The sequence below is a fragment of the Eptatretus burgeri genome, chromosome 11 (assembly GCF_056783735.1).
Source record: "Eptatretus burgeri isolate ZD-2024b chromosome 11, Ebu_testis_v1, whole genome shotgun sequence".
NCBI classification, from domain to species: domain Eukaryota; kingdom Metazoa; phylum Chordata; class Myxini; order Myxiniformes; family Myxinidae; genus Eptatretus; species Eptatretus burgeri.
Window position 1 is genome coordinate 75,260,962 of NC_140971.1, and position 25,000 is coordinate 75,285,961.

Here is a 25,000-nt window from a genome sequence, read left to right on the forward strand (position 1 = left end):
GAGCTGCACGCCCGAGGGAGGCCGGCAGCGCGACCTGGCCGAGGTGGAGACGCACACCAGGGATAATAAAGTTCCTCTATACCCCGAGCATCAGCAACCCCCTCCTGTTTCCCCCCGCGCTGAGATAGTGCGACCAAGGGGGCCCCGTTCCCACCCCCTACCAGACACCGTCCACGAGGCCCGCGGGTTGCGGCGCCATCGCCGCTCCGCGTCTCATCACCAGACGGGTAGGCGCGACCCGGTCTCGGCCTCAGGCCCGCCTCATCCTTGAGGGTATTTTCTTTCCTTGGTTTTGGGTATGTGTTGTCGGCGCCGTCTGTGAAGTAGAATTGTATAAGTGTTGCCGTGTGCTCGGTAGTCGGTATTAGCTCTGCACTGTGTTTTCACTTTTATATTTGCTTTTTGTGTAAATGGAATTGTGTTTTCTTTTTTTTGTGTGCATTTGGTGGAATTGAATATGTGTGCTTTCCGTTCGTCGCGAATAAATGTGCTTTATTGTTGAACTGTTCTCCCGCTTCGCTTCGTCTTTTCCTCCATTGAATCCTCATCTTGCTTCACGTAAAGGGTTGGTAGTGGGCTGAATACGCCCGATAATTAATCGAACCGTCGAGGTCGACGATAACACCGCTCGGTTATTCTGATAGTACGGAACGGGTCGCTTAAGTGGCCCGTGTCCGAAGTCGACCTGCGGCGAGGTGCGATCGCCCGGTCTACCCTCCGCATGGGTACTTAGGTCGAATTTGGCGAGCAACCCTATCCCACGCGGGGGCTGATTGGCTCGATCGCGGTGAGACCGAAAGGTCCACCCGTGACTGGTTCCCGGCGTTAGTCCGAGAGGGTCACGACTGGATTGTCCGTCCGGTGGGCGACGTGCCGCGATTCGAGTTACGTGGCCGTCAGCACGCCGGCGGGCGCGAAGACCGCAACACTGGTGTCAGGAGTGGGATACAAATTCATCGCCCTCCTCGCGGCACTGGTATCGGAGAACAGGAAAACGGGCTCTCCTGTCTCCGGCTAAATTCACGGGAATCGGTCCAGGGGTGAGAGAAGCGACCCCCGATTCCCTCCAAATTACGAGCGAGTTAAATTAACCCTTCACGAGAAGCAAGATGGCGTCTCAAGGCGAGCGGGAGCCGGGGGTATTAGAAATGTATATGTGCAGTAATGTAGAATCCATGGTCCAGGATGGAATCCCCGAGCAGGAAATGTTGATTGTGCAGGAACACGGACTCGCCCAACTGAACCCAGGGCCCGAGGTGGGTGCGGCAGCGGCCGCGGTGTATGACACCTCCCCCCCCCTCTCCACCAAGACCCTTCCCCAACCCCTGCCGAAACGGCTCACTTGAGTGCATCCGACATGGCCCAGCTATTCACCATGCTGGCACAAATGAATGCGAAAATAAAAAGCATGAACGAAAAGATCGATGCGAGTACACAGCAATTGAAGGAAGAAACGAAAAAGCTGCGGGGTGAGACGCAGAACATGGGCCGATGCCAGCAGGCGGGCATGAAGGCCGTGACAAAGGAAATAATAATAGTTGAGACAAGGGAGGTAAAGGGTGAAGAGGTGACAGAGTTGGCAGAGACACGGGAGACAGAAAAAATAGAGGAGAGACTGCACGATGAAGACGGGGTAAGTGACGCACACACACACACACGGAGGTAGTGGAGGATAATGGGGGTGAGCTGGCGGACTGGGTGGAGGACCAGTGCGAGCAGCTGGATGGCCTCCTCCAGGAACGAGGGGAGGGAGTCTGCCCCCTTGAGGCGGATCACGACCAGGTGAGTTCGGTCGTGCTTCGCGAGGTTGAGGGGAGGAGTGCTGTGGACGGGTGCACGGAGAGCTTGGGGGGTATAGAGGCCCCGGAGACCCTTGTGGGGACACGAATCCCCAGTGTGGTTGTCCCTGTGTGTGTGGTGCAAGGTGTGAGTGCGTCCCCGTGTGTGGAAGCGACCCCGTGTGTGAATGGTGAGGTGGCGATTGTGCCGGAGTGTGTGCTTCCCAGCACGCCGTGTGTGGGTGAGGCACGGAGTGTGAGTGAGGCACCGCGGGTTAGTGCCCCCGCGTGTGTGGGTGAGGCACCGTGTGTGGAAGAGACCGCGTGTGTGAGTGCCCCCGCGTGTATGAGTGAGGCACGGTGTGTGGATGAGGCACCGCGGTTGAGTGCCCCCGCGTGTGTGGATGAGGCACGGAGTGCGAGTGAGGCACCGCGGGTGAGTGCCCCCGCGTGTGTGAGTGAGGGACGGTGTGTGGAAGAGGCACCGTGTGTGAGTGTCGCCGTGTGTGTGAATGAGGCACCGCGGTTGAGTGCCCCCGCGTGTGTGGATGAGGCACGGAGTGCGAGTGAGGCACCGCGGGTTAGTGCCTCCGCGTGTGTGAGTGAGGCACCGTGTATGGAAGAGACCGCGTGTGTGAGTGTCGCCGTGTGTATGAGTGAGGTACCGCGGGTGAGTGCCCCCGCGTGTGTGGATGAGGCACGGTGTGAGAGTAGTGAGGCACGCGTGAGTGAACGGCCGTGTGCAAGGTCGCTGTGTGCAAGGGAGACCGTGTGTGTGAGAGAGCGGTATGTGAGGGAGATGTCGGTTGGCATGCGGGAGCACGCAGCCGCATCTCCCGGTGTGAATGTGATGGTGTGGACTGTGTGCGTCGTAACACGCAGGTGTGCGTGGGTGGAATGGAGACGACGACGGCGACAGAGGAAAGAAAGCCGAGTAGCGGCTGTAGTTGTTTCGGGGACCGTGCCGGGTTCGCCCAGCAGTGAGCACGCGGTTCGTGCTGTGCAACGCACGAGACCGCCACGTGCTCGCTTGCGAGAGTGAAGTCCCGGTCCGGAAACGCACGCGGTGGATTTGCCGATCCCGCGGACGGACAAAGTTTAGGCAGGTAAACGGATTTGGACCGGACGGGTTCTCCACGCGATCGTGTGTGTTAAGCCCCAACGGGCAAAGCACATGTGTTCGCGTGGGGAACCCCTCGAGACGTGGGGCTTGTGTTTTTTTTTTTTTTTCGCACGGTGACGTCATGGCTGCACGTGTGGTTGGAATCCGGCAGGAGGGGTATCCCGGCCGGATGGTACCGTCCAAGGAGGGACGAGGTACACGTGCAGCTGCATGACGTCACGGGCAGGTGTAAAGTGCGCGAGCTCTGAGTTGCCGCGCAGGTGCTGCGCATGAAAAAAAAAAAAGCAAGCCTCACTTTCGGGTGTACAGGATTCCTGGGCAAGGGATGGAAGACCCCCTTACCCTGGGCACAGGATGGAAACTAGTTAGGGGGAAGGGTTAGCTTAGTTAGACCGACTTCATGGGGCAGGGGTAAGTCCTCATGGAGTCCGTGGAATGGATTAGTTCGAGGGATTGTAGCCAGATTTAGGTTGGGGAATTGATTAATGGGATTATTTGGAGACAGTGACAGACAGTGAATGTGTAGTGGGGACGTAGCTTAGCTACGTAGTGTTAAAAGGAACGTGCTACTAGTTTAAGGGACGACGTGGGAGCACGAGTTAGTTAGGGGATGTAGTTAGGAGGATGGCAGAGTTCAGCGGTGTGTGTGTTGAAGAGTTGGTGAGTTGTGAGGTGAGTACTTGTTGAGTGAGTGAGGCCAGCGGGTCTGTGTGTATGGAGCGAATGGGGAATGCATGGTGCGATGAGTGATTGGGGGGAGGAGTGACTCCCGCCCAAGGGACCCCGGGGTCAGTGTGGATTGAGTTAGCTGGGTTAGTCAAATTGAAAAATGGAGGTCGTTTTGTTGGTGGGAAAGTAGGCTCGAGACCCATTTGGAGGGGTGCAGGAGCCCTGTTGACGGGCTTGGGAGCGTGGCTGCGAAAGGTGAGTATCGCTGAGTGGGTACCCCGGGCACCAGGCTAGTCGGCCGCGGTAGGCCATGGGTCCATGGGGGGCCGGGATAGAGTAGTGGGCACGGGTGCGCCTGCTTGGTGCGGGGGCCCGGGGCGCCATTAGCCGCGTGGGCAGTGTTGTGGGCACGGGTGACCCTCGGAAAGGGGTCCGGGAGGCGGGCCTGCGACGTGTGCCTTTCAGGGGAGGTGCCATGGGGGTCACTCCGCGGTGTTAGGGAGCTGGTAGGCTCGGAGGCAGTGTAGTGCCCGGGGGTGCCATAGCGGGAGATTCGGCAGAGGGTCGTGCCTGCCAAAGGGAGCCACGTGTCCCAGCCAGGAGACCGTGTGAGGGCACGGAGAGAAAATTGGGGGGCGAGGCCCGAAATTGTGAGGACACCAACACAGGCGACGGGAATCTGGGTTGTTAGAACCAATAGTTTAAGCGAGAAGCGCTTGTTGAAAGCCCCGGGGTAGTTTAACAGTTAAATGGTTAGGGTAGATTAGGAGATGTACCCCTCCGCACCATCCATCCCCTCGCTGTCGTTGTGGGCCGCTGGACCCACTTTGGTTAAAGATCGCCGAACTCTGGGGAGGCCATTCTGAGGCTTCGTTGGGCCTCGACACAGGACGTTAGCTCTCCCTTGTTCCCCTCCGGGAAGGGAACGTAGGGGTTGGGAGTAGGCTAGGTGACAGGATAGGTTAGCCGAACAAGGACGATAAAGGGGGTTAGGGGACGATTTATAGTGGGAAAATAAAAGTAAAAATAAACAAAAAAATAAGTTGGGGCTAAATTGGGGTTTGACAAATTAAGGGAGTGGGTATGTACAGTGACAGGCAAAGGCGATAGGTTGGGAGGGAGACAGGTAGGTAGGTCCGAGCCCGCCTTCCAAGTGGCCAGCACCACCGCACTCCCTCCACCAACCTCCACTGAACGGCAAAGGCTGGCCAGCTTCATCTGCTGGCTGTGTTACTGCAAGGCCTGTGCCGGCCCACTTCATCTGCCGGCTGGCTGTTTTTACTGCAAGGCCTGTGCCGGCCCACTTCGTCTGCCAGCTGGCTGTTTTTCTGCAAGGCCTGTGCCGGCCAGTTCATCTGCTGGCTGTTTTTCTTCAAGGCCTGTGCTGGCCAGTTCATCTGCCGGCTGTGTTTGCCTGCAGCGGCCTTCTTCCGCGGGCTGTGTTTGCCTGCTGCCTTTGCCATGCCATGCCCACTGCCCAGGTTCACCAGCCCCGTTCAATTTTTGCTTTGCCCCCCCCCTGTTCATTTCCATGTGCGCCAGGATCAAGGCAACAGTTTGCAAGCTGCAAGAACTGCCCTGTTGGCAGCGACAACACGGGCCTGCAGTGGCGGCCCGTGCACCGTGTTTGCGTCCATCCATTCATGCATCCATTCGTTGTGCTCATTGCGTGTGCCGCTTGAGCTGGCACGGAGACTGCGTTTGTGCAGCCCATGCACCGTTGTGGTTCACTGCATTCAGTTCAAAAGGGAAGGCCTTGGACTGCGTGTGAGCAGCCAGCCACGTTCCCTGTCACCTGCATTATTTGAGTCAGAGACTGCATGTGGGCAGCCTGGCTCCCTGCTAACTGCTTTTCTTTGCAGAGTTCAATGATCCTGGGCCATGGTTTAGTGTAAAATTTGTAAGTCAAGGTTAAGATGTACTGTAAATATGAGTGCGCCCCCCGGCATGTCTGTCTAGCGCCGGCAATTTTATTTAAGTCGTCCGTGTGAGTGAGTTTGTTTAGATAGTTACGCAGCCCTCAGGTTATTTATTTTGGGGACACGAATACCATGAATGTCGCACTCAGGGATCCGTAGGTAAAATGTACTAGGGGAAAACTACACATGATGGCACACGAAAATTTGACGACTCGGGACGAGTCTGTAAAAAGGGGAGGGGGTAGTGTTGTGGTTACCAAATTCGCAAACCACCATTCAGGTCCCTTAGGTGAGGTATCTCGGTAAGTGCATGTGTAGTTAGGCCCAAACCCGTTGTCTAGTGGGAATACATGTCATTTATACGTGCTGCGACTCTTCAGGATAGCCGTTTTTCTTTTACTATCTTTATTTTGGACCCACCGCCATGATTACCACCACAACCACAACATCAACCACCAACCACAACACCGCTTCACCACAACCGCCACGACCTTCACGTCACACCTCGCAACCGTAGCATCGCCACCGTTCTTGCCCCGCTGTGGGTACCGGTGTTGGACTCGTGCAGGGCGCACGTTGAACAGCGTGTACAAAATCACGGATTTTGTGCTTCAAAAACGGATCAAAAACGACACACGCCCACTTTTTGCCGTCCAATCGGTGAGCGAGGGGCGATTTGGCCCCGCCTCCAGAACGATCGATATATGCAAATTTGTGGATCAAAAAGCCTTCACGCCCACTTTTTCTCGGGCCAATGGGGAGCGAGGTGAAAGGTCAAAGGGAGGGGGTCAAAGGCGAAGCTACGGGGGGATAAAAGGACGGTGTTCGTCAGAGAGAAGAGTGTGGAAGTCTGGAGCCCGAAGCCTGCAGTAGCTGGAGAAGCTGAAGAGAGTCGAACGAGGAGAGCCCAAAGAAGAGTCCAGGGTGGAGAGTCCAGAGGCGGAGAGGCGGCAGCGGCGAAGGCAGACGAGGGGGTGCTCGCGTCGGTGCCAGGAGCTGCACGCCCGAGGGAGGCCGGCAGCGCGACCTGGCCGAGGTGGAGACGCACACCAGGGATAATAAAGTTCCTCTATACCCCGAGCATCAGCAACCCCCTCCTGTTTCCCCCCGCGCTGAGATAGTGCGACCAAGGGGGCCCCGTTCCCACCCCCTACCAGACACCGTCCACGAGGCCCGCGGGTTGCGGCGCCATCGCCGCTCCGCGTCTCATCACCAGACGGGTAGGCGCGACCCGGTCCCGGCCTCAGGCCCGCCTCATCCTTGAGGGTATTTTCTTTCCTTGGTTTTGGGTATGTGTTGTCGGCGCCGTCTGTGAAGTAGAATTGTATAAGTGTTGCCGTGTGCTCGGTAGTCGGTATTAGCTCTGCACTGTGTTTTCACTTTTATATTTGCTTTTTGTGTAAATGGAATTGTGTTTTCTTTTTTTTGTGTGCATTTGGTGGAATTGAATATGTGTGCTTTCCGTTCGTCGTGAATAAATGTGCTTTATTGTTGAACTGTTCTCCCGCTTCGCTTCGTCTTTTCCTCCATTGAATCCTCATCTTGCTTCACGTAAAGGGTTGGTAGTGGGCTGAATACGCCCGATAATTAATCGAACCGTCGAGGTCGACGATAACACCGCTCGGTTATTCTGATAGTACGGAACGGGTCGCTTAAGTGGCCCGTGTCCGAAGTCGACCTGCGGCGAGGTGCGATCGCCCGGTCTACCCTCCGCGTGGGTACTTAGGTAGGTCGAATTTGGCGAGCAACCCTATCCCACGCGGGGGCTGATTGGCTCGATCGCGGTGAGACCGAAAGGTCCACCCGTGACTGGTTCCCGGCGTTAGTCCGAGAGGGTCACGACTGGATTGTCCGTCCGGTGGGCGACGTGCCGCGATTCGAGTTACGTGGCCGTCAGCACGCCGGCGGGCGCGAAGACCGCAACAATATATATATATATATATATATATATACATATATTTTTTTATGTATATATATATATATATATATATATATATATATATATATATATATATATATATATATATATATATATATATGAGGTGTGTTCAAAAAGTATCCAAACTTAATTTTTCGTGCGTAAACAAGTGAAGCTCGGGAGGCATGGTTTGGTGCACGTATGTAGGTGATCCTAATCCGTATGTGTGAATATTTTCCCGCCTGCAGAAGCTGTCAGTCGCCGACAGACCGCCGATGAGTGAGGAAGTGTAAGTGAGCGCCGTCGGATTTTCGTTTTTGACAAAATGACGGATCACTGTTGTCTTATCGCCAGTGATCACTGTGTTGAAGAAGTTGGGATCGCTGTTCACAGTCTCCAGCATGTCCTGTGCGATCTCCAAACGGAGTTGCTTCTGCTCTATCGTTAGCAGCTTTGGCACGAATTTCGCTGAGATTCTCCTTAAGCCCAAATCCTCAGTCACAATGCAATGAACGGAACCAATGCTGACGCCCCCCTCGTCTGCAAGTTCTCTGATCGTGATTCGACGATCCTGCATCAGCAGGGTCCTCACTTGGTCAATGACGATGTCATTTCGGGATGTTGAGGGCCTACCAGAACGTGCTTCACTTTCCACTGATGTGCGACCATCTTTGAAGCGGTTGTACCACTCTTTTATGTGTGTGGTGCTCATTGCTTCGTTCCCGAAGGCCTGTTGAATCTCGCGGATCGTTTCCACTTGGGAATCGCCAAGCTTTACACAAAATTGATGCAGTAGCGTTGTTTAAGTTTTTCCGTCATTTTGTCAAAAACAAAAATCCGACAGCGCTCACGTACACTTCCTCACTCATCGGCGGTCTGTCGGCGACTGACAGCTTCTGCAGGCAGGAAAATATTCACGCATACGGATTAGGATCGCCTACTTACGTGCACCAAACCACGCCTCCCTAGTTTCATTTGTTTACGCACGAAAAATGAAGGTTGGATACTTTTTGAACACACCTCGTGTGTGTGTATATATATATATATATATATATATATATATATATATATATATATATATATATATATATATATATATATATATATATGTGTATATATATATATATATATATATGTGTATATATATATATATATATATATATATATATATATATATATACATATATATATATATATATATATATGTATATATATATATATGTATATATATATATATATATATATATATATATATATATATATATATATATATATATATATATACATATACATATACATATATACATATGTATATATTTCTTTATTTTTCTCATATATATATATATATATATATATATATATATATATATATATGGGTACCCTGGATACTATATAAAACTACAACGGCACTCTGTATCGTGCATACCTCTGCCAGGCTGAACAGTTTACATTTGTTAGCCCAATGATAGGTCCGATGTGCATCAGGACCTTATCCAATACCTAATCAGCTTGTTCTTGTCACCTACCCAGCTCGTTCACCAATTTGTTCACATCGTCCATAACTTTTTGAGATATCGTGCCATGATATCGTTTTGGCTCTATCTCTCAATGGTGAAAAATCACTTCAAATATTGTTTTAAATTTCGAATTCAGATCCGTATCTTCACCAAAATCGAATCAGTTGGTCCTTGTCATACATCCAACCTGTCCACCAAGTTTCGTCCAAATCGGTTCATAACGTTTTGAGATATGCTGCTCACAGAAAAACAAATAGACAGACATACAGGAGTGGAAACACAACCTTGGTCTACCTTTGGTGGCGGAGGTAATAAGGTGTGTGTGTGTGTGTGTGTGTGTGTGTGTGTGTGTGTGTGTGTGTGTGTGTGTGTGTGTGTGTGTGTGTGTGTGTGTGTGTGTGTGTGTGTGTGTGTTTGTCTGAAAATCGTGGGGGAAAAAAACAGCTGGGCCAATCTCCACCAAATTTTGCACACGTGCTGGGTTCTCAGAGGGAAGTGGTCTTAATCGTTGTGAAAACACAAACAAACTCAATTCGTTTCATCCCCTTCAAATCGGCTTGTACCAGTCGAAAGTTCTACTTTTGATCAAAGATACTGTGAGGTTAGTTAATGCTTTCAAGGGACTTTGTAATAAGATGCACTGCCCGTGGAGATCCAATTCTGTGGAAGATCAAATTAACACAAGAGCATGCAACCAAACTTGCTCTTCCATGAGCTTTGTTCCTGTAAATAAATGCACATGGTTTAAAAAATGTAAATGTGTAAGCCCATTCGCAAAAGTTCACGAATCAACAAACATGACAAAAACGATAAGACGAGAAAAGGAAACGTAAACGGCTTATAAAACATCAAGCCAGGTACGTGACCTCATCGTACCGTCGTAGTCTTTTTCAGGTGATCCCACCGGATCGAGTGACCGACAAGGTGTTGGAGAGGTAGCTCCAGTGAGAGGAGGTGTACGTTGTGCTCCAGAAGGGGGGTCTGATGGGCCCCCCTCAAACCCTGGGCGGGCGTACTTTTCGAGCTCACGTGGTAGATTGGAGCGTGGTGTAGCTGGTGTGACTCCAAGTCGCTGTCCCCCCTCAGGGAGCTCCAGTTGCTTGACGAAGCACATGGGTCTGAGAAGGTGGCAAGAATACAAGTTATCGATCAAGTTTTATCTGTTAAGTATAAAATAATGCTTGTGCTAAAGTCAAGTGAAATGACTTTTTACTCAGTCTCCAAATGGAACATGAAAGCCGAAATCAAATGAATATTTATTGACCAAAATGTTGAACTTAGCTTTCATCTTTCTTAATTTTCTTTGTTGATCCATTTCCTTAAAGATGACACATTCTTTATATTTTCAGATTGCCAAAAGGTGATTAATTGTTTTCACAAGTTTGCATTTGGGTGGCGGAGATTGAAATCTGTCTCAATTTGACAAAATGAAAGCAGGATATTGTTTATGCATTCTAAATCAAAAAGATGAATGCATTCCAAATACACATTCTAAACAAAAGCAGTCAGCTTCATCAGACACAATAGATGTCTATTGTAACTGATGAAGCCAGCTGCGAAACCGGTGAAACGTTGCCTGAAACCGGGTCTGCTCTCGCTTTTTTGTTCAAATTTGCGGAGTCGATCTAATTTTTAACTTTTGGTTTGAAGTGCCTTCTTCTTCTTGAAAAATGTGTAACCCCAACCACCACAATATTATTCAATGTAAATATATATGTATGTAGTACATACAAATATAAAAGCCATATATCTCTCTCTCTGTCTCTCTCTGTCTCTCTCTCTCTCTCTCTCTCTCTCTCTCTCTCTCTCTCTCTCTCTCTCTCTCTCTCTCTCTCTCTCTCTCTCTCTCGATCTCTCTCTCTCTCTCTCGATCTCTCTCGATCTCTCTCGATCTCTCTCGATCTCTCTCGATCTCTCTCGATCTCTCTCGATGTCTCTCTCTCTGTCTCTCTCTCTCTGTCTCGATGTCTCTCTCTCTCTCTCTCTCTCTCTCTCTCTGTCTGTCTGTCTGTCTGTCTGTCTGTCTGTCTGTCTGTCTGTCTCTCTCTCTCTCTCTCTCTCTCTCTCTCTCTCTCTCTCTCTGTCTCTCTGTCTCTCTGTCTCTCTCTCTCTCTCACTCTCTCTCTCTGTCTGTCTGACTCTCTCTCTGTCTGTCTCTCTCTCTCTGTCTCTCTCTCTTTCTCTCTCTCTCTGTCTCTCTCTCTCTGTCTCTCTCTCTGTCTCTCTCTCTGTCTGTCTCTCTCTCTCTGTCTCTCTCTCTGTCTCTCTCTCTGTCTCTCTCTCTGTCTCTCTCTGTCTCTCTCTCTGTCTCTCTCTCTGTCTCTCTCTGTCTCTCTCTGTCTCTCTCTGTCTCTCTCTCTCTCTCTCTCTCTCTCTCTCTCTCTCTCTCTCTCTCTCTCTCTCTCTCTCTCTCTCTCTCTCTCTCCCCCCTCCCTCTCTCTCTCCCTGCTGGCTGTTGGCACGGTGTGTGTACTGTCATGGTTGCTCCTTGCTTTGTGTCGTGACGACCTGTCCTCTGCCATGCTGGTTGGTATCTCCCACACTCCCCATTTCGTTTCCCCCGTATTCGTTCTCTACTTGTAAGGTTTCCCTGTGTTTCCTTTCTGTGTAGAGAAGAGAGAGAGCATATTGCGGCGCTAGTTAGAGTATCGTTGGTCTTTGGGTGGTGCCCTGTTAGTCCATTCATAATTTAAAAGCCTTTCGCTTTAAACCTGTTTTATTTTGGTTTTTATTTTGCTTGCCTTTCCTTATTTTGTTTAGTTAGCACCCTCTTCCCAAGGTTCGGAAAAGTCGGAGTGCATTGTTAACTTCTTCTTCCTGAGTGAGGAAGACGTCGAGTGTCGTGTATTGTAATATGGCGGTGGCTCACTCACAGCAAGATGCTGCATTCGAAGCATTAACCCGGAAACATGCTTTAGTTTGTGTCCCCCCTGATGGAGTTCTTACTGAAGAAATTGTTTTGGCAGTTGGAGACGTTATCGGTGTTGAGAATGTTCGTGCTGCGTCACGTATGAATCAGAAGGTCATGGTGTTTGTTTCGGATGTACGTTTTGTTCACGATGTCGTGAGTTCCGGGTTCACCACACAGAGTGGTCACTTTGTGACGGCCTCCCCGATGGCTGTCCCAGCAATTAAAATAACTGTCTCTAATGCTCCTTCTTTCGTGTCAAATGAACAACTTGTGTCTGTTTTGTCTCGTTATGGAAAAATTGTTTCAAAATTCAAACAGATTTTGCATGTTGCCCAAGGGTACCCAATGTATGGTTTCTATGAGGATTAGCATATCTGTGGGAGGAGGTTCAGGGTGGGTGGGGTGAAGACCTCAATTCTCTCTCTGTGAATGTGTATCGTATAGCGCCACCCGGTGGTATCCGACATCAAAAATCATCTTCTTACATAAATAAAGTTTAAACAACTTGATAATATGCATTGCGGTGATGTGAAAAAAAGCTTCAAAATGTTTCATTTCACTCATTTTAAGTGGAGAATGAAAACAAAGCAAATAACATTGAGCTTCACAGTGTAGCGGAAGTGATTTTTGTTTTCAAGTGCCATATATCAGTAACAAGGATGGCTGATGAAGATGGATGGCAGGATGGTCTAGAGGTATGCATACTAGCCTCTAAGCTGTCTAGCCTGGGTTTTATAGCCTGGGTTTGAATCTTGGCTCAACTATAAACTGTCATCTCAGGCTTTCACAGGCAAGGTGTGTGTGCCATCTGGCTTCCCATCTGCTGGCATTACTTGTTGGATGTTAAGGATCCCATCGTTAGTGTCCTTCCCAAAGAGTAGGTTTGCCAAATTCCAAATTCCTGCCCTAACCTCTGTTGAACGTCGGGCTGAGCCAGTGGGTTCGTGAAAGACTTGAGGCAAACTTTCCCCCCAGCCAACCCTGCAAGAATGTGGGAATAATTGTGGCCGTTAAAGCAGAGAACAAGATGTTGCTGACGAAGGTGATGTTAGCTGACTTCTTAGCAGATGGAAGATGACCTTGGTCATGTGATAAGGTGAATACAGTGCAATGTTTGTGAAGTACAACATGTTGACTTTTGATTAAATTCGTCAGCAAAGTGATGGGTAAAATGCCTAGTATAAGTGTTTAATAAACATAGTGTTAACTTGTAGAATTCCAGACCATTCATATTAGCTGGGATAAGACCTGTGTCCATATATATTTTCCTCATGGAATCCAGTGGCATCGTGTATAATGTGCCTGTCTCACAAGTGAGAGGACCCAGGTCTGATTCCTTGATGGGGTGAAACTTTTAGCAAGTTCCATTTCTCCAAATGCTTCTGTTTACTTTTATCAGTAAGTAGGAACCTGGTTGTTAGTCCATTTGTGGATCGCTTCCCAAGGTAATAGGGCCCCAGAGTCACATCTGTTTCTCCTGCAATCTGTGGAATCTAAACCCCCTGCATTATTGGCATCTCATGGGATGAGGCTGAAGCACAAAGTCTGTTTCTCTTACATTGCAGGCAGGTCGATAGTTTCTCTGTTATATACCGGCTCTCCTCTTGCTAGTCTAGCTCCCTCTCCTCTCTCAGTCCAATGACCCTCAAAGCAACTCCACGATGTATCATTCTTCCAGTAACTCTCTCCTGGTTACATTTCTAAAATACAAGCTGATTACACATCTCAACTCTTTTGTTCCTCACTTGTCCATATGTGGAACCGCCTTCCTGAGACTTTTCTACCACACTCTTCCGTCCAAGGCTTCAAGTAGGCAGTCCATCGCCATCTCTGGTCATCCCTCATGCTTACCCACAATATTTTTCCCCCCATTCACACCACCAAACGCAACTCTCTTACTTGCAGGTTAGTGTGTCTCCTCCCCTCTTCTCTGTCCTCTTTAAAATCCTGTTCGTTCATTCTGTTGTTTATTATTCTCTAACTGTTGCTCAACTGTCCTACCCTCATATCCTCCATCACCTTGCTCTTCCACGAGCCTCGATCTTGGAAGTAAGTATATGAGTAAATGAATGGATGAATGAATAGTTCAGCCAGTGAGAATTGCAAGTAGTCTGATCTTTTCAGATTTTCCTTGACATCAGTTTATACTCCTTGCTATTTCAGAGTGTGTATGCCAGCAAGGTATGGTGGAATCCAGTATAGAGTACCTGGAGCTCTTCAACTCTGTGGAGATTTTTTGTCATGTGTGGTTGCTGGTGATGACACATAAGTTCACCACTGGGACATCGAGATCAAGAATGAATCGATGCAGCGGAAGGGCAAGCCATCTCCACCTCTGAAGAAGTTCTGCACAGCAGCTTGATTATGGCCAGCATCGTATGGGACTCAAAACAAGTGCTGTTTATCGATTACATGCCCCCACAAAACTGTGATCACTGGTCAGTATTATACTCATTTGCTGACGTGGCTGCACGAAGCCCTCTGCGAAAAATGCTGAGGAATGTTGATGTGTAGTGTTCTGCTGCTGCACAACAATGCATCATTTCACACAATGCCAGGTGATCATTCGCCAGTCTGGGGTTGAACCGTTTAATCATCCGCCATACAGACTGGGCCCTGAGTGAGTATAATTTGTTGTGTCATCTGAAGTAAGAGCTATGTGATAATCAATTTCAAGATGATGATTCATTGAAGTCACCGTTGATTGGTGGTTAAAGGAGAAATTGGAAGATTTCTGATTTCAAAGATTAGCTAGTTTGAAGAACTAATGGGCTCTGTGCGTTGGGATGAAAGGTGATAACGTTTTAAAACTAGAAGGGCACTCGGTAGAGCGCATACCTCCGCCACGTAATGCCTGATCCACGAGAACATATCGGGTCCAAAAATTTTATGAAATATCATGCCATACAGTACTATATATATATATATATATATATATATATATATATATATATATATATATATATATATATATATATATATATATATATATATATATATATATATTGTTTTTGAACCAAAATCTAATCGGCTTGTTCTTGTTACCGACCAAACTCATCCACCAATTTTAATCATAACTCGTCCACAAATGTTCAAATATCGTGCTATATATCGTTTTTGGCCCTATGTCTCAATGGAGAAAAATCACTTTAGAAATTAAAAAAAACCTCGTATCCAGATCCGGATCTTCACCAAAATCGAATCAATTAGTCGTGGTCACACACCCAACATGTCCACCAAGTTTCGTCCAAATCCGTCCACAACTTGTTGAGATGTCGTGTTATATATTAGTTTAGCCCGATCTCTCAATGGTGAAGAATCACTTAAAAATTATCAGATCCGGATCCAGTTTCGGATCTTCACCAAAATTGAATCAATTCTTCCTTGTCTCACACACCCAATGTGTCCACCAGGTTTCATTCGAATCCATCTACAACTTTTTGAGATATCCTGCACACAGACAGACAAACAAACAGACAGACGGGTGAAAACATAACCTCCTTTACCTTCGGTGGTGGAGGTAACTAGAGGGGGAGCACTCGGGAGAGTGCAAAACCTCCGCCGCCAATACTGCTGGGTTACTCAAGTGAACCTTATATCTTATTCATTAAATATGGTCAACAGTGCTGACAGTTATAGTTCTTTTCTCCATTTTTTTTTGGGGGGGTTGGAAATCACTTAAAACATGTAAAAATCAAAAAAAAAGAAAATCGAAATTTTGTTGAAAAAAAAGTTGCAAAATTTTTTTTCTCTAACAATTTTTGGGGGTGTTGGAAATCACTTAAAACATGTAGAAATGCAAAAAAAAAATTTCTCTCTTTTTTGGGGGGGGGTGTAACAATTTTTTTGGGGGGGGGTTGCAAATCACTTCAAACATGTAGAAATGCAAAAAAAAAAATTTTTTCTCTAACAATTTTTTTTTGGGGGGGGGACCAAGTCCAAAATTTAATGGCATGATCCTTGGACCATACCTAACCCCCCCCCCCACCAAGTTTCGTCGAAATCCGTCGAGGAGTTTTTCCGTAATACTGTTTACAAACAAACAAACAAACAAACAGAAAGGGGTGAAAACAGTAACCTCCGATCTTCGATGGCGGAGGTTAACTAGAACTAACACTCGGTCAAGAACGTCAATTACAAGGATTTTACATAAATGCCAATTTCAGACCTTGGGCTCTCACTAACTCTCGCAGTGACTTACTGCAATAGCAATCAGTGAGAGAAAATACCATCTCATAAGCTTTCAAGAAATGTATGGTTCACGTTCCTGAGATTTCTGTTTCTTTGTAAATAAACATTTAAAGTTGCATCACACTTTTTGAAACAGCCTGTACTGCAGGCAGGAAACATGGCAAGCAGAGCAGGATGGCACACTGTGTCAAATTCCTGAGATATGTTCAGGGAGATGGTCCTAATCTCTTGTTGAAATTTAAGGCATCTGACCATTGCTGAGAGAGAAGCAGCAGCATATCCAGAGTTGATTGATAGGAATGCATTTCAAAATGATCATCAGAGAACAGGCTGTTTCAAAATAACAAAGACTTGATATCAGCACTGCTGATGGATTCCATGGCTTTGCTAATAATTGGAAGTAAGCATACTGCTTTGGAGTTGAGAGGATCTGTTTGTGCACCTTTCTTAGTTGACTTCTAAGCAGACAGTGGGCAGCCAATAAAGGATGGGTTGAAGAGTGCAGATGGCGAAGCAAGATCAGCTGCGCAGGATTTGGGAACATGGGCAATGATGCCATCTCAGCCCATCGCCGATGCAGGGTCGAGGCTGGACAGAATTTTCTCCATCTTCTCAGGTGAGAAAGACGCAAAGTCCAATAGACGGTGGGTATGAGTGGGGTAAGATGAGGACAGAGCAAGATGGGTTGGGTACACGAGATGTGAAAGCAAACACCGAGTTCAGACATTCTGCCTTATGTGCTGTGATGCCATTTGAGGTGAGGTTTGGGGGGGGGGGAGAGGATGGAGAAAGAGCATACTCCAGAGATGACAAGGTGCCATCATGATTTTAAGGGAGGAGACTGGTTGAAGTGTTCAGCCTTGAGATGCCCATGGATGGATGAGGTTTATGGAGTGACCGAAAGCCTTTTGGAGTAATTTTAAATTGCTCTCGGTCAAGTTCACCTTCCATGTTGAGAGTTGTTCAGAGTGGACATGTTGAAGTCAAAATATTGCTCATCATTCATTATTTTATCAACAAGCATTGAAAATAAAGTGAATTGTATTATTCAAAACTGCAGAAAATGCAGAGCCTCACCGCAGAACTCTGTCTGAGGATGCGGCACTGAGTCGTGGCTGTTCCGAAGATGGACGTTCCAGCTTGTTCAGCTTGCGTGCAGCAGCGATGGGACAACCAGAGAGGCTAGAAGCACAAAAGCAGGCAAACAAAAATTGCAGAAACCATACTCAACAATCAACTATTTTAAAATCCCAGCTATAAAATTATTTCCACACATTAATTTAAACTAGTATTATTATTGTATTGCTCAAATTGCTTCTTACTGGAGATAAAAGAATGTAGCAGACAAATATAATTGCAATATATATATATATATATATATATATATATATATATATATATATATATATATTTATATATATATATATATATATATATATTTCATTTTGTTACGTTAAAGAATTATTACTATATATATATATATATATATATATATATATATATATATATATATATATATATATATATATATATATATATATATATGTATATATATATATATCTATCTCAACCTAGTCTGGAAATTAAACCAAGGTCCTTCAGAATAATTAATAAAAACCAAATTACTATAGAGTTGTACTAAACTACCATGCTTTGCATGTGAGGGTGCATTGCGAGCATGTAATGTAAGTTTGGGATGCGAGCGGAAACCTGCGGTGCGAGTTGCGGTTGCTATTGACATGGCCCTTTCCAGTGCAGCCAGGTGTCGGGCACTTTAACGTGCTCTCATGCATTGCTAGAACTTGGAGGGAAAGTGGAGAAGAGAGCACAGGTAAACAGTTAGGAATAGAATACAGTGAAGATCCTGGTTGATTTCCTTTACTCGTGGCTAAAGTGAAACAAAAAGCAAATTTCCAAAATAGAGATTTCCTATATTTGATCTTTCTCAAATTTTTCACTTTACATCCTTTTGTGTAAAGATGCACCATTAAGTAGAAAATTTCTGTGTCAAAGCAGCCATGCTGGAGACAGCTATGTCTTCTCTGTGATTGGTTGTGAAGCAAATGTGACCTCACTTATGCGGTTCCATGGAGTAGGCAAGGAACCTCACTTTTGTGATTGTGAGTGTACGATTGGATGCAAAATAATTTTATTTCACAGGAATACAAATGAGAGAAAATTAAGTGGGCATAAGGAAAATGGTATGGGTACAGGAGGAATCTGCCACTTTTACACACACACACACACACACACACACACACACACACACACACACACACACACACACACACACACACACACACACACACACACACACACACACACACACACACACACACACACACACACACACACACACACAACATGAATATGTTTCTGAATGACCTACATATATTTATCATTCTTTGACCCCTGTTAAGGAGATGGCCATTGCAAGCAGCAGCCTTCTCTTCGGAATGCCTTGTGCAATTCAACTTTGCTACATAAGGTAGGTTATTGCATTATCAAGGAACTACAAAATGTAGGTCTTATTGTAACTACATCTTTGAACTATCCACGTTGGGCTCAATAAGTACATGGAGGCCATTTTCTTGTCTTATGGCTCACCTATTTTTTAATACAGTATACAAAAACATGGTGGATACATACCTGTATATCCTTCAAATGAGTGTAAGTAATGTTAATTAGCAGTGAATATTTCACTTCAAAAACAATAGACTGTGCTGTGGGGAAGACAACACCAACTTCAATATTTCTATAACTTATCATCCCTTCAAATTATTTTGGACATATAAACATACAAATAAAAACCGGGCTTTTATTGAATTGTTCTTGTCTTTTACGATTGTCTGTCTGTTCTTGTCTGTCTGTCTTGTCTTGTCCATTTATTTTCACAATGTTTCTCAAAGACGAAGAGCTAGCACACCTGAACTCAAGGCTCATGACAGAAGAGATACAATGCAGTATTGTCGTTAAAGGTGACCAGACACTCCAAACACTTATGTCAAACATTTTCTCAGCAAGCAGTTGAATATAAGTTTCGACATATACAGTGTCATCGACACACCAAATAAAACACATAATAACGTTTTTCTAAAATTCAGACTTGAACTACAATCACCTTACATATAACAATGAAGAAATGGATACTCAATGTGGAACAAGCGACAAGAACTGAATTTCAAAACGGTCAAGGAGTGTGAGTGGATTGCTAATACCCTCTTCAAGTGGTGAAAGAAAACTGGACAAATTACCAATTATTTCCCGAAACTCAGCTTCAGTTGAAAGTCAGCTTGGCTATCAAAGACCCGAGCCAATCATTTCCCGGTCGACCCCACAAGAAGATGGTAATAATTGGGGTTGTTCAAATAATAGTACATGATATCACAAGTGTCTCATAACAGAGATATCAATGAAATCACACTGGCTGGTAACTTTAAAATATACTGAAAGGTTCTTTATAAACTGCATATCACATTGGTTCCACCTTACTGTCTGGTTTTATTATCGGTTTTAGTGCTTATGAATTGCCTAATTGAATTAAATAAAATCAAGAATGGCTCTTCTCATTAACAGGGGCCAAATTGTTTTTTTCTCAAATTTTGTGTGCCATTAGAAAGACAAAAAAAACATGAAAATGATGGAAAGCCAAAATTTTGTTCAATTAACTTTGCTCTTGTCATTGGATGTGATTTCAGCCAAACACGTACGATGTAAATATTCATTTCACAGCCATTCAGGGATTTCCAACAGCAAGACATGTCCGCCTCAATATAAATTCACTGTTGATATGGTAAAGCTTCTTCATATAAGGATATAAATTGAAAATTTTACTCTGATCAGACCTAGTAATTGAATGTTTAGCTTCCCTTGGTGACTTATTCACATGACGGATGAAGACAGAGCATTCAACGATGCAGAGCCTGTTAATGAGAAATGTCTGCCATCCCAGGGTATATAAATTACAGTTCATCTGAAAACCAGTGTGGACTCACTCACTCATTCACTCACTCACTGACACAGCACTGGTAAAATAGCTTTTTGTGTCCCTTCGGGGACGAGCGAGGCTAATAAGTAACCCATTAAATTCCCACATCCATATGTGTCATGAAAAAAACGTCAGCAATAGTTTGTATCCAGTAAACGTTAATTATTCTTCGCATATCTGGAATTTACATTCCAGATAAGGCATTGTCATCACGCACCGTCCGTCCGTCTCCTTTTTCGACTGCTCCAGCCAAACCGCTGGGCCAATCTTGGTGAAATTTTGCAGCAACGTTCCTCTCCTGACTGGTAACAGGAATTGCAAAGCTCGTTCCAGTCGCATGACTTAAAGTACATCAAAATGACCAACTTAGTAAATTTCTTCAAAAATATTCTTCTCCAGAACCACCAGTCAGAATGCTACCATTCCTTCCAAAATCTTCTTCTCCTGATCCACTAGTCAGAATGTTATCAAATTTGGGTGACAACATTAGGCGGGGGTCAGGATGTTAAATTGCCAAAGTCATTCCGATCACGTGACCAGTGTTTCAAAATGGCCGACATAATGAATGTTTGTGAAAATCATGTAAATTCCTTCAAAAATTTTCTTCTCCAGATCCACCAGTCAGAACGCGACCAAATTTGGGTTACAACATTTGGATAGGGTCCTAATGTTAAATGTGGAGGCCATGCTGATCACATGACTGGAAGTGTGTCAAAATGGCAGTCGCGCAAATTCCTTCCAAAATCTTCTTCTCGAGACCCACCTGTCAGAACGCCAACAAATTTGGGTTGCACCATTATGATCGGGTAGGGATGTGATTTATGTTATGGAAGTCATGTGGATCACGTGACTAGAAGTGTGTCAAAACGGCGGACTTTGTGAAATATTTCGAAAATTGCATTAATTCCTTCAAAAATCTTCCTCACCAAACCCACCAGTTAGAATTCTACCAAATTTGGGTTACAGAATTAGGCCAGGGCCCAGATAAGCTACAGGTCCAGTGGTCCTATTTTTGAAAAACAATTTTGTATACAAAGTCGAGGCTTGCGGAGCAGCTACAACATAGGATATGCACTTGCAGGATAAATATTAATTTATATATGTGCATGGCTCACAAAGTGGGTACACTATTGTTACACAAAGGGCAAAAAAAAAAGTTTAGGGAAACATGAAATGCAACCCATTATGTTAATCTGCATGTATTCAAAGAGCTAAATCTAAATTTTTAGACCTGCAGCACGTCCGGTTTTAAAGTTACTACTGAATGTATACAACACTGTAAATACACGTTCAAATTTCGAGCTTGGCGTCAGTGTTATGTACGGAATCAGATGAAAAAAACAACGTAAATATTATATTTTGGGATAAGAAACAGATAATTTTTACTCTGCCTTTTTAAACAGGCTCAATATGTGACAGGAAAAAGAAAAAAACAACACATTTTGAGAGAGTCCGTTGTTATAAATTACGAAGAAAACACAGACGAGTTCAGGAGCGAAGAAAGCCACACTTATAAGCAAAAAATAACGTTAAAATCGAATCTATTTCTTTCAAACTTTTGAAAATAATCACTTTAAACATGAAAAGAAGAACATAATTCTTCCCTCTCGGATCCTCATGAAGCACCAAAAAAATTATAGCGTTGGTTAAAATGAAGAATTATCAGACAAATGCGAGTCACCTCGTTCGGCTCGGCGTCCTCACGCTGGATTCGCACGTTACGGTTCTCGCAAAGACACGGACATGAAGACAAACGCTGCGCTCGACGGCGAATGGAAATGTGCTGACACGCTTGCAAGTGCCTATTATATCCATCAATCAGGGAAATTTGCAAGCCGGCAAGATTTTCTAATGCTAGCGTTATTTGCGTCCAACGAGAGATGATGATTCGTACATAACGGGACTGACACGAAAATCAAGACGGGATTACTTGCGGTCCGAATTTTATTTTCTGATCACAATTTTGATCTATATTTTTCTGCTGTTAGACTCTGTCGTATTTCAAAGAAATTAAGGGAGATTTGGAATAAAAATCATAAGAAACATTATCAACACTGGACTCCTTATTATTCTCAATGCAGTGGACACGAAGCATTATGTACGAATCCATTATTTCATCAGATAGGGTAGATACCAGAAAACCCGAAAAGGGAGACAGAACATCATCAAAACATAAAAGAGACACCAAAGTTCACATTCTGATTCACCACACTCAAAATAACTGTCACATAATACACGTACAGTAAAATAAATTTTTTTACCAATCAAACTGTAACATTTCTAAGGTTACAATACTCACATTCTGTTGCTTTAATTCATCTTTGATAAAACAGGGAAATGGAGAGTATGATATTGCCAGTTTCTACAGGTTCCCCAAGATGTCCACTTTTATTTCTGACCATTGATGGTTTGTCTAAATACCTCATAATAGTTTTATGTGGAATTTCTGACAAACATACCACAGCATACCCACTTTGTGAGCCATGTACATATATATGGACTTGCAGGATACCTATTAATTTATATCTGGACGAGCAGGATACCTATTAATTTTAATATGGACTAGCAAGATACATATTAATTTATACATGGACTAGCAGGATACCTATTAATATATATATATATATACAGTATATGGACTTGCAGGATACCTATTAATTTATATGTGGACTATCAAGATACCTATTAATTTAGACATGGACGAGCAGGATATCCATCCATAAGGACCATACTCTGTGCAGAGCGTTGGTGCCGCCGAAGCAGTCTCCTTGGCTATTGGGAACAATCCTGGACGGGTCGCCACTCCGACACAGTATACCAGCATGCTGGCACTCATTTTGCCGACCTCGGAAGGATGACAGGCAGAGTCAACCCCACCTGGTGTTAATTCAACAGCTGAGCGGGATTTGAACTCAGGACCTTAGGATCCCAAGCCCACTACCCTAACCATTATGCCAACACCAGGCATGCAGGATACCTATTAATATATATATATATATATATATATATATATATATATATATATATATATATATATATATATATATATATACATACATATATACAGAATATGGACTTGCAGGATACCTATTAATTTATATATGGACTATCAAGATACCTATTAATTTATACATGGACAAGCAGGATACCTATTAATTTATACATGGAAGAGCAGGATACATATATATATATATATATATATATATATATATATATATATATATATATCTTTATATATATATATATCTTTATATATATATATATATAAAATGGACGAGCAGGATATCTATTAATTTATATATGGACAAACAAGATACCTATTAATTTATATATGGACAAACAAGATACCTATTAATTTATACATGGACTAGCAGGATACCGATTCATTTATATATGGACTAATAAGATACCTATTAATTTATACATGGACTAGCAGGATACCGATTAATTCATATATCGACGAACAAGATACCTATTAATTTATATATGCAGTGGCAGGATACCTATTAATTTATATACGGCTAGCAAGATACCTCTTAATTTATATATGGACTCGCAGGATACCTATTAATTTATAAATGGACTTGCAGGATACCTATTAATTTATAAATGGACTTGCAGGATACCTATTAATTTATATATGGACTAGCAGGATACCTATTAATTTATATATGGACTCGCAGGATACCTATTAATTTATATATGGACTCGCAGGATACATATTAATTTATACATGGACTTGCAAGATACCACTAAATTTATACATGGACAAGCAGGATACCTATTAATTTATATATGGACTAGCAGGCCACCTATTAATTTACATATGGACTAACAAGATACCTATTAATTTATATATGGACTCGCAGGATACCTATTCATTTATATATGGACTAGCAGGATACCTATTAATTTATATATGGACTAGCAAGATACATATTAATTTATATATGGACTAACAAGATACCTCTTAAGTTATACATGGACTAGCAGGATACCTATTAATTTATAAATGGACTTGCAGGATACCTATTAATTTATGGATGGAATAGCAGGATACCTATTAATTTATACATGGACTAACAAGATACTTATTAATTTATACATGGACTAACAAGATACCTATTACTTTATATATGGATTCACAGGACACCTATTAATTTATATATGGACTTGCAGGATACCTATTAATTTATATATGGACTTGCAGGATGCCTACAAATTTATATATGGACTTGCAGGATACCTATAAATTTATATATCGACTTGCAGGATACCTATTCATTTATATCTGGACGAGAAGGTTACCTTTTAATTTATATATGGACCAGCAGGATACCTATTAATTTATATATGGACTAGCAGGATACCTTTTAATTTATATATGGACTTTCAGAATACCTTTTAATTTATATATGGACTAGCAGGTTACCTTTTAATGTATATATGGACCAGCAGGATACCTATTCATTTATATCTGGACTAGCTGGATACCTTTTAATTTATATATGGACTAACAAGATACATCTAAATTTATATATGGGCTAGCAGGATACCTATTAATTTATAAATAGACTTGCAGGATACCTATTAATTTATGGATGGAATAGCAGGATACCTATTAATTTATACATGGACTAACAAGATACTTATTAATTTATACATGGACTAACAAGATACCTTTTACTTTATATATGGATTCACAGGACACCTATTAATTTATATATGGACTTGCAGGATACCTATAAATTTATATATAGACTTGCAGGATACCTATTCATTTATATCTGGACTAGCAGGTTACCTTTTAATTTATATATGGACCAGCAGGACACCTATTAATTTATATATGGACGAGCAGGATACCTATTAATTTATATTTGGACTTGCAGGATACCTATTAATTTATATATGGACTTGCAGGATACCTATAAATTTATATATAGACTTGCAGGATACCTATTCATTTATATCTGGACTAGCAGG

The 25,000-nt window shown here is 43.9% G+C and overlaps 1 protein-coding gene across 7 annotated transcripts in view; it reads right to left on the reverse strand.

The window, feature by feature from the left end:
* Positions 1-25,000, reverse strand: part of LOC147017406 (myelin transcription factor 1-like) — a 177,387-nt gene that overhangs the window by 49,554 nt on the left and 102,833 nt on the right. For all 7 annotated transcript variants that reach the window (XM_085847033.1, XM_085847032.1, XM_085847031.1 and 4 more), the window contains 3 exons: positions 17,737-17,827; positions 17,104-17,208; positions 9,801-10,042 (listed from right to left, as the gene is read on the reverse strand). In XM_085847033.1, the coding sequence (XP_085703159.1) occupies positions 9,801-10,042; positions 17,104-17,208; positions 17,737-17,827 (438 nt within the window). The remainder of the gene's footprint in view (positions 1-9,800; positions 10,043-17,103; positions 17,209-17,736; positions 17,828-25,000) is intronic.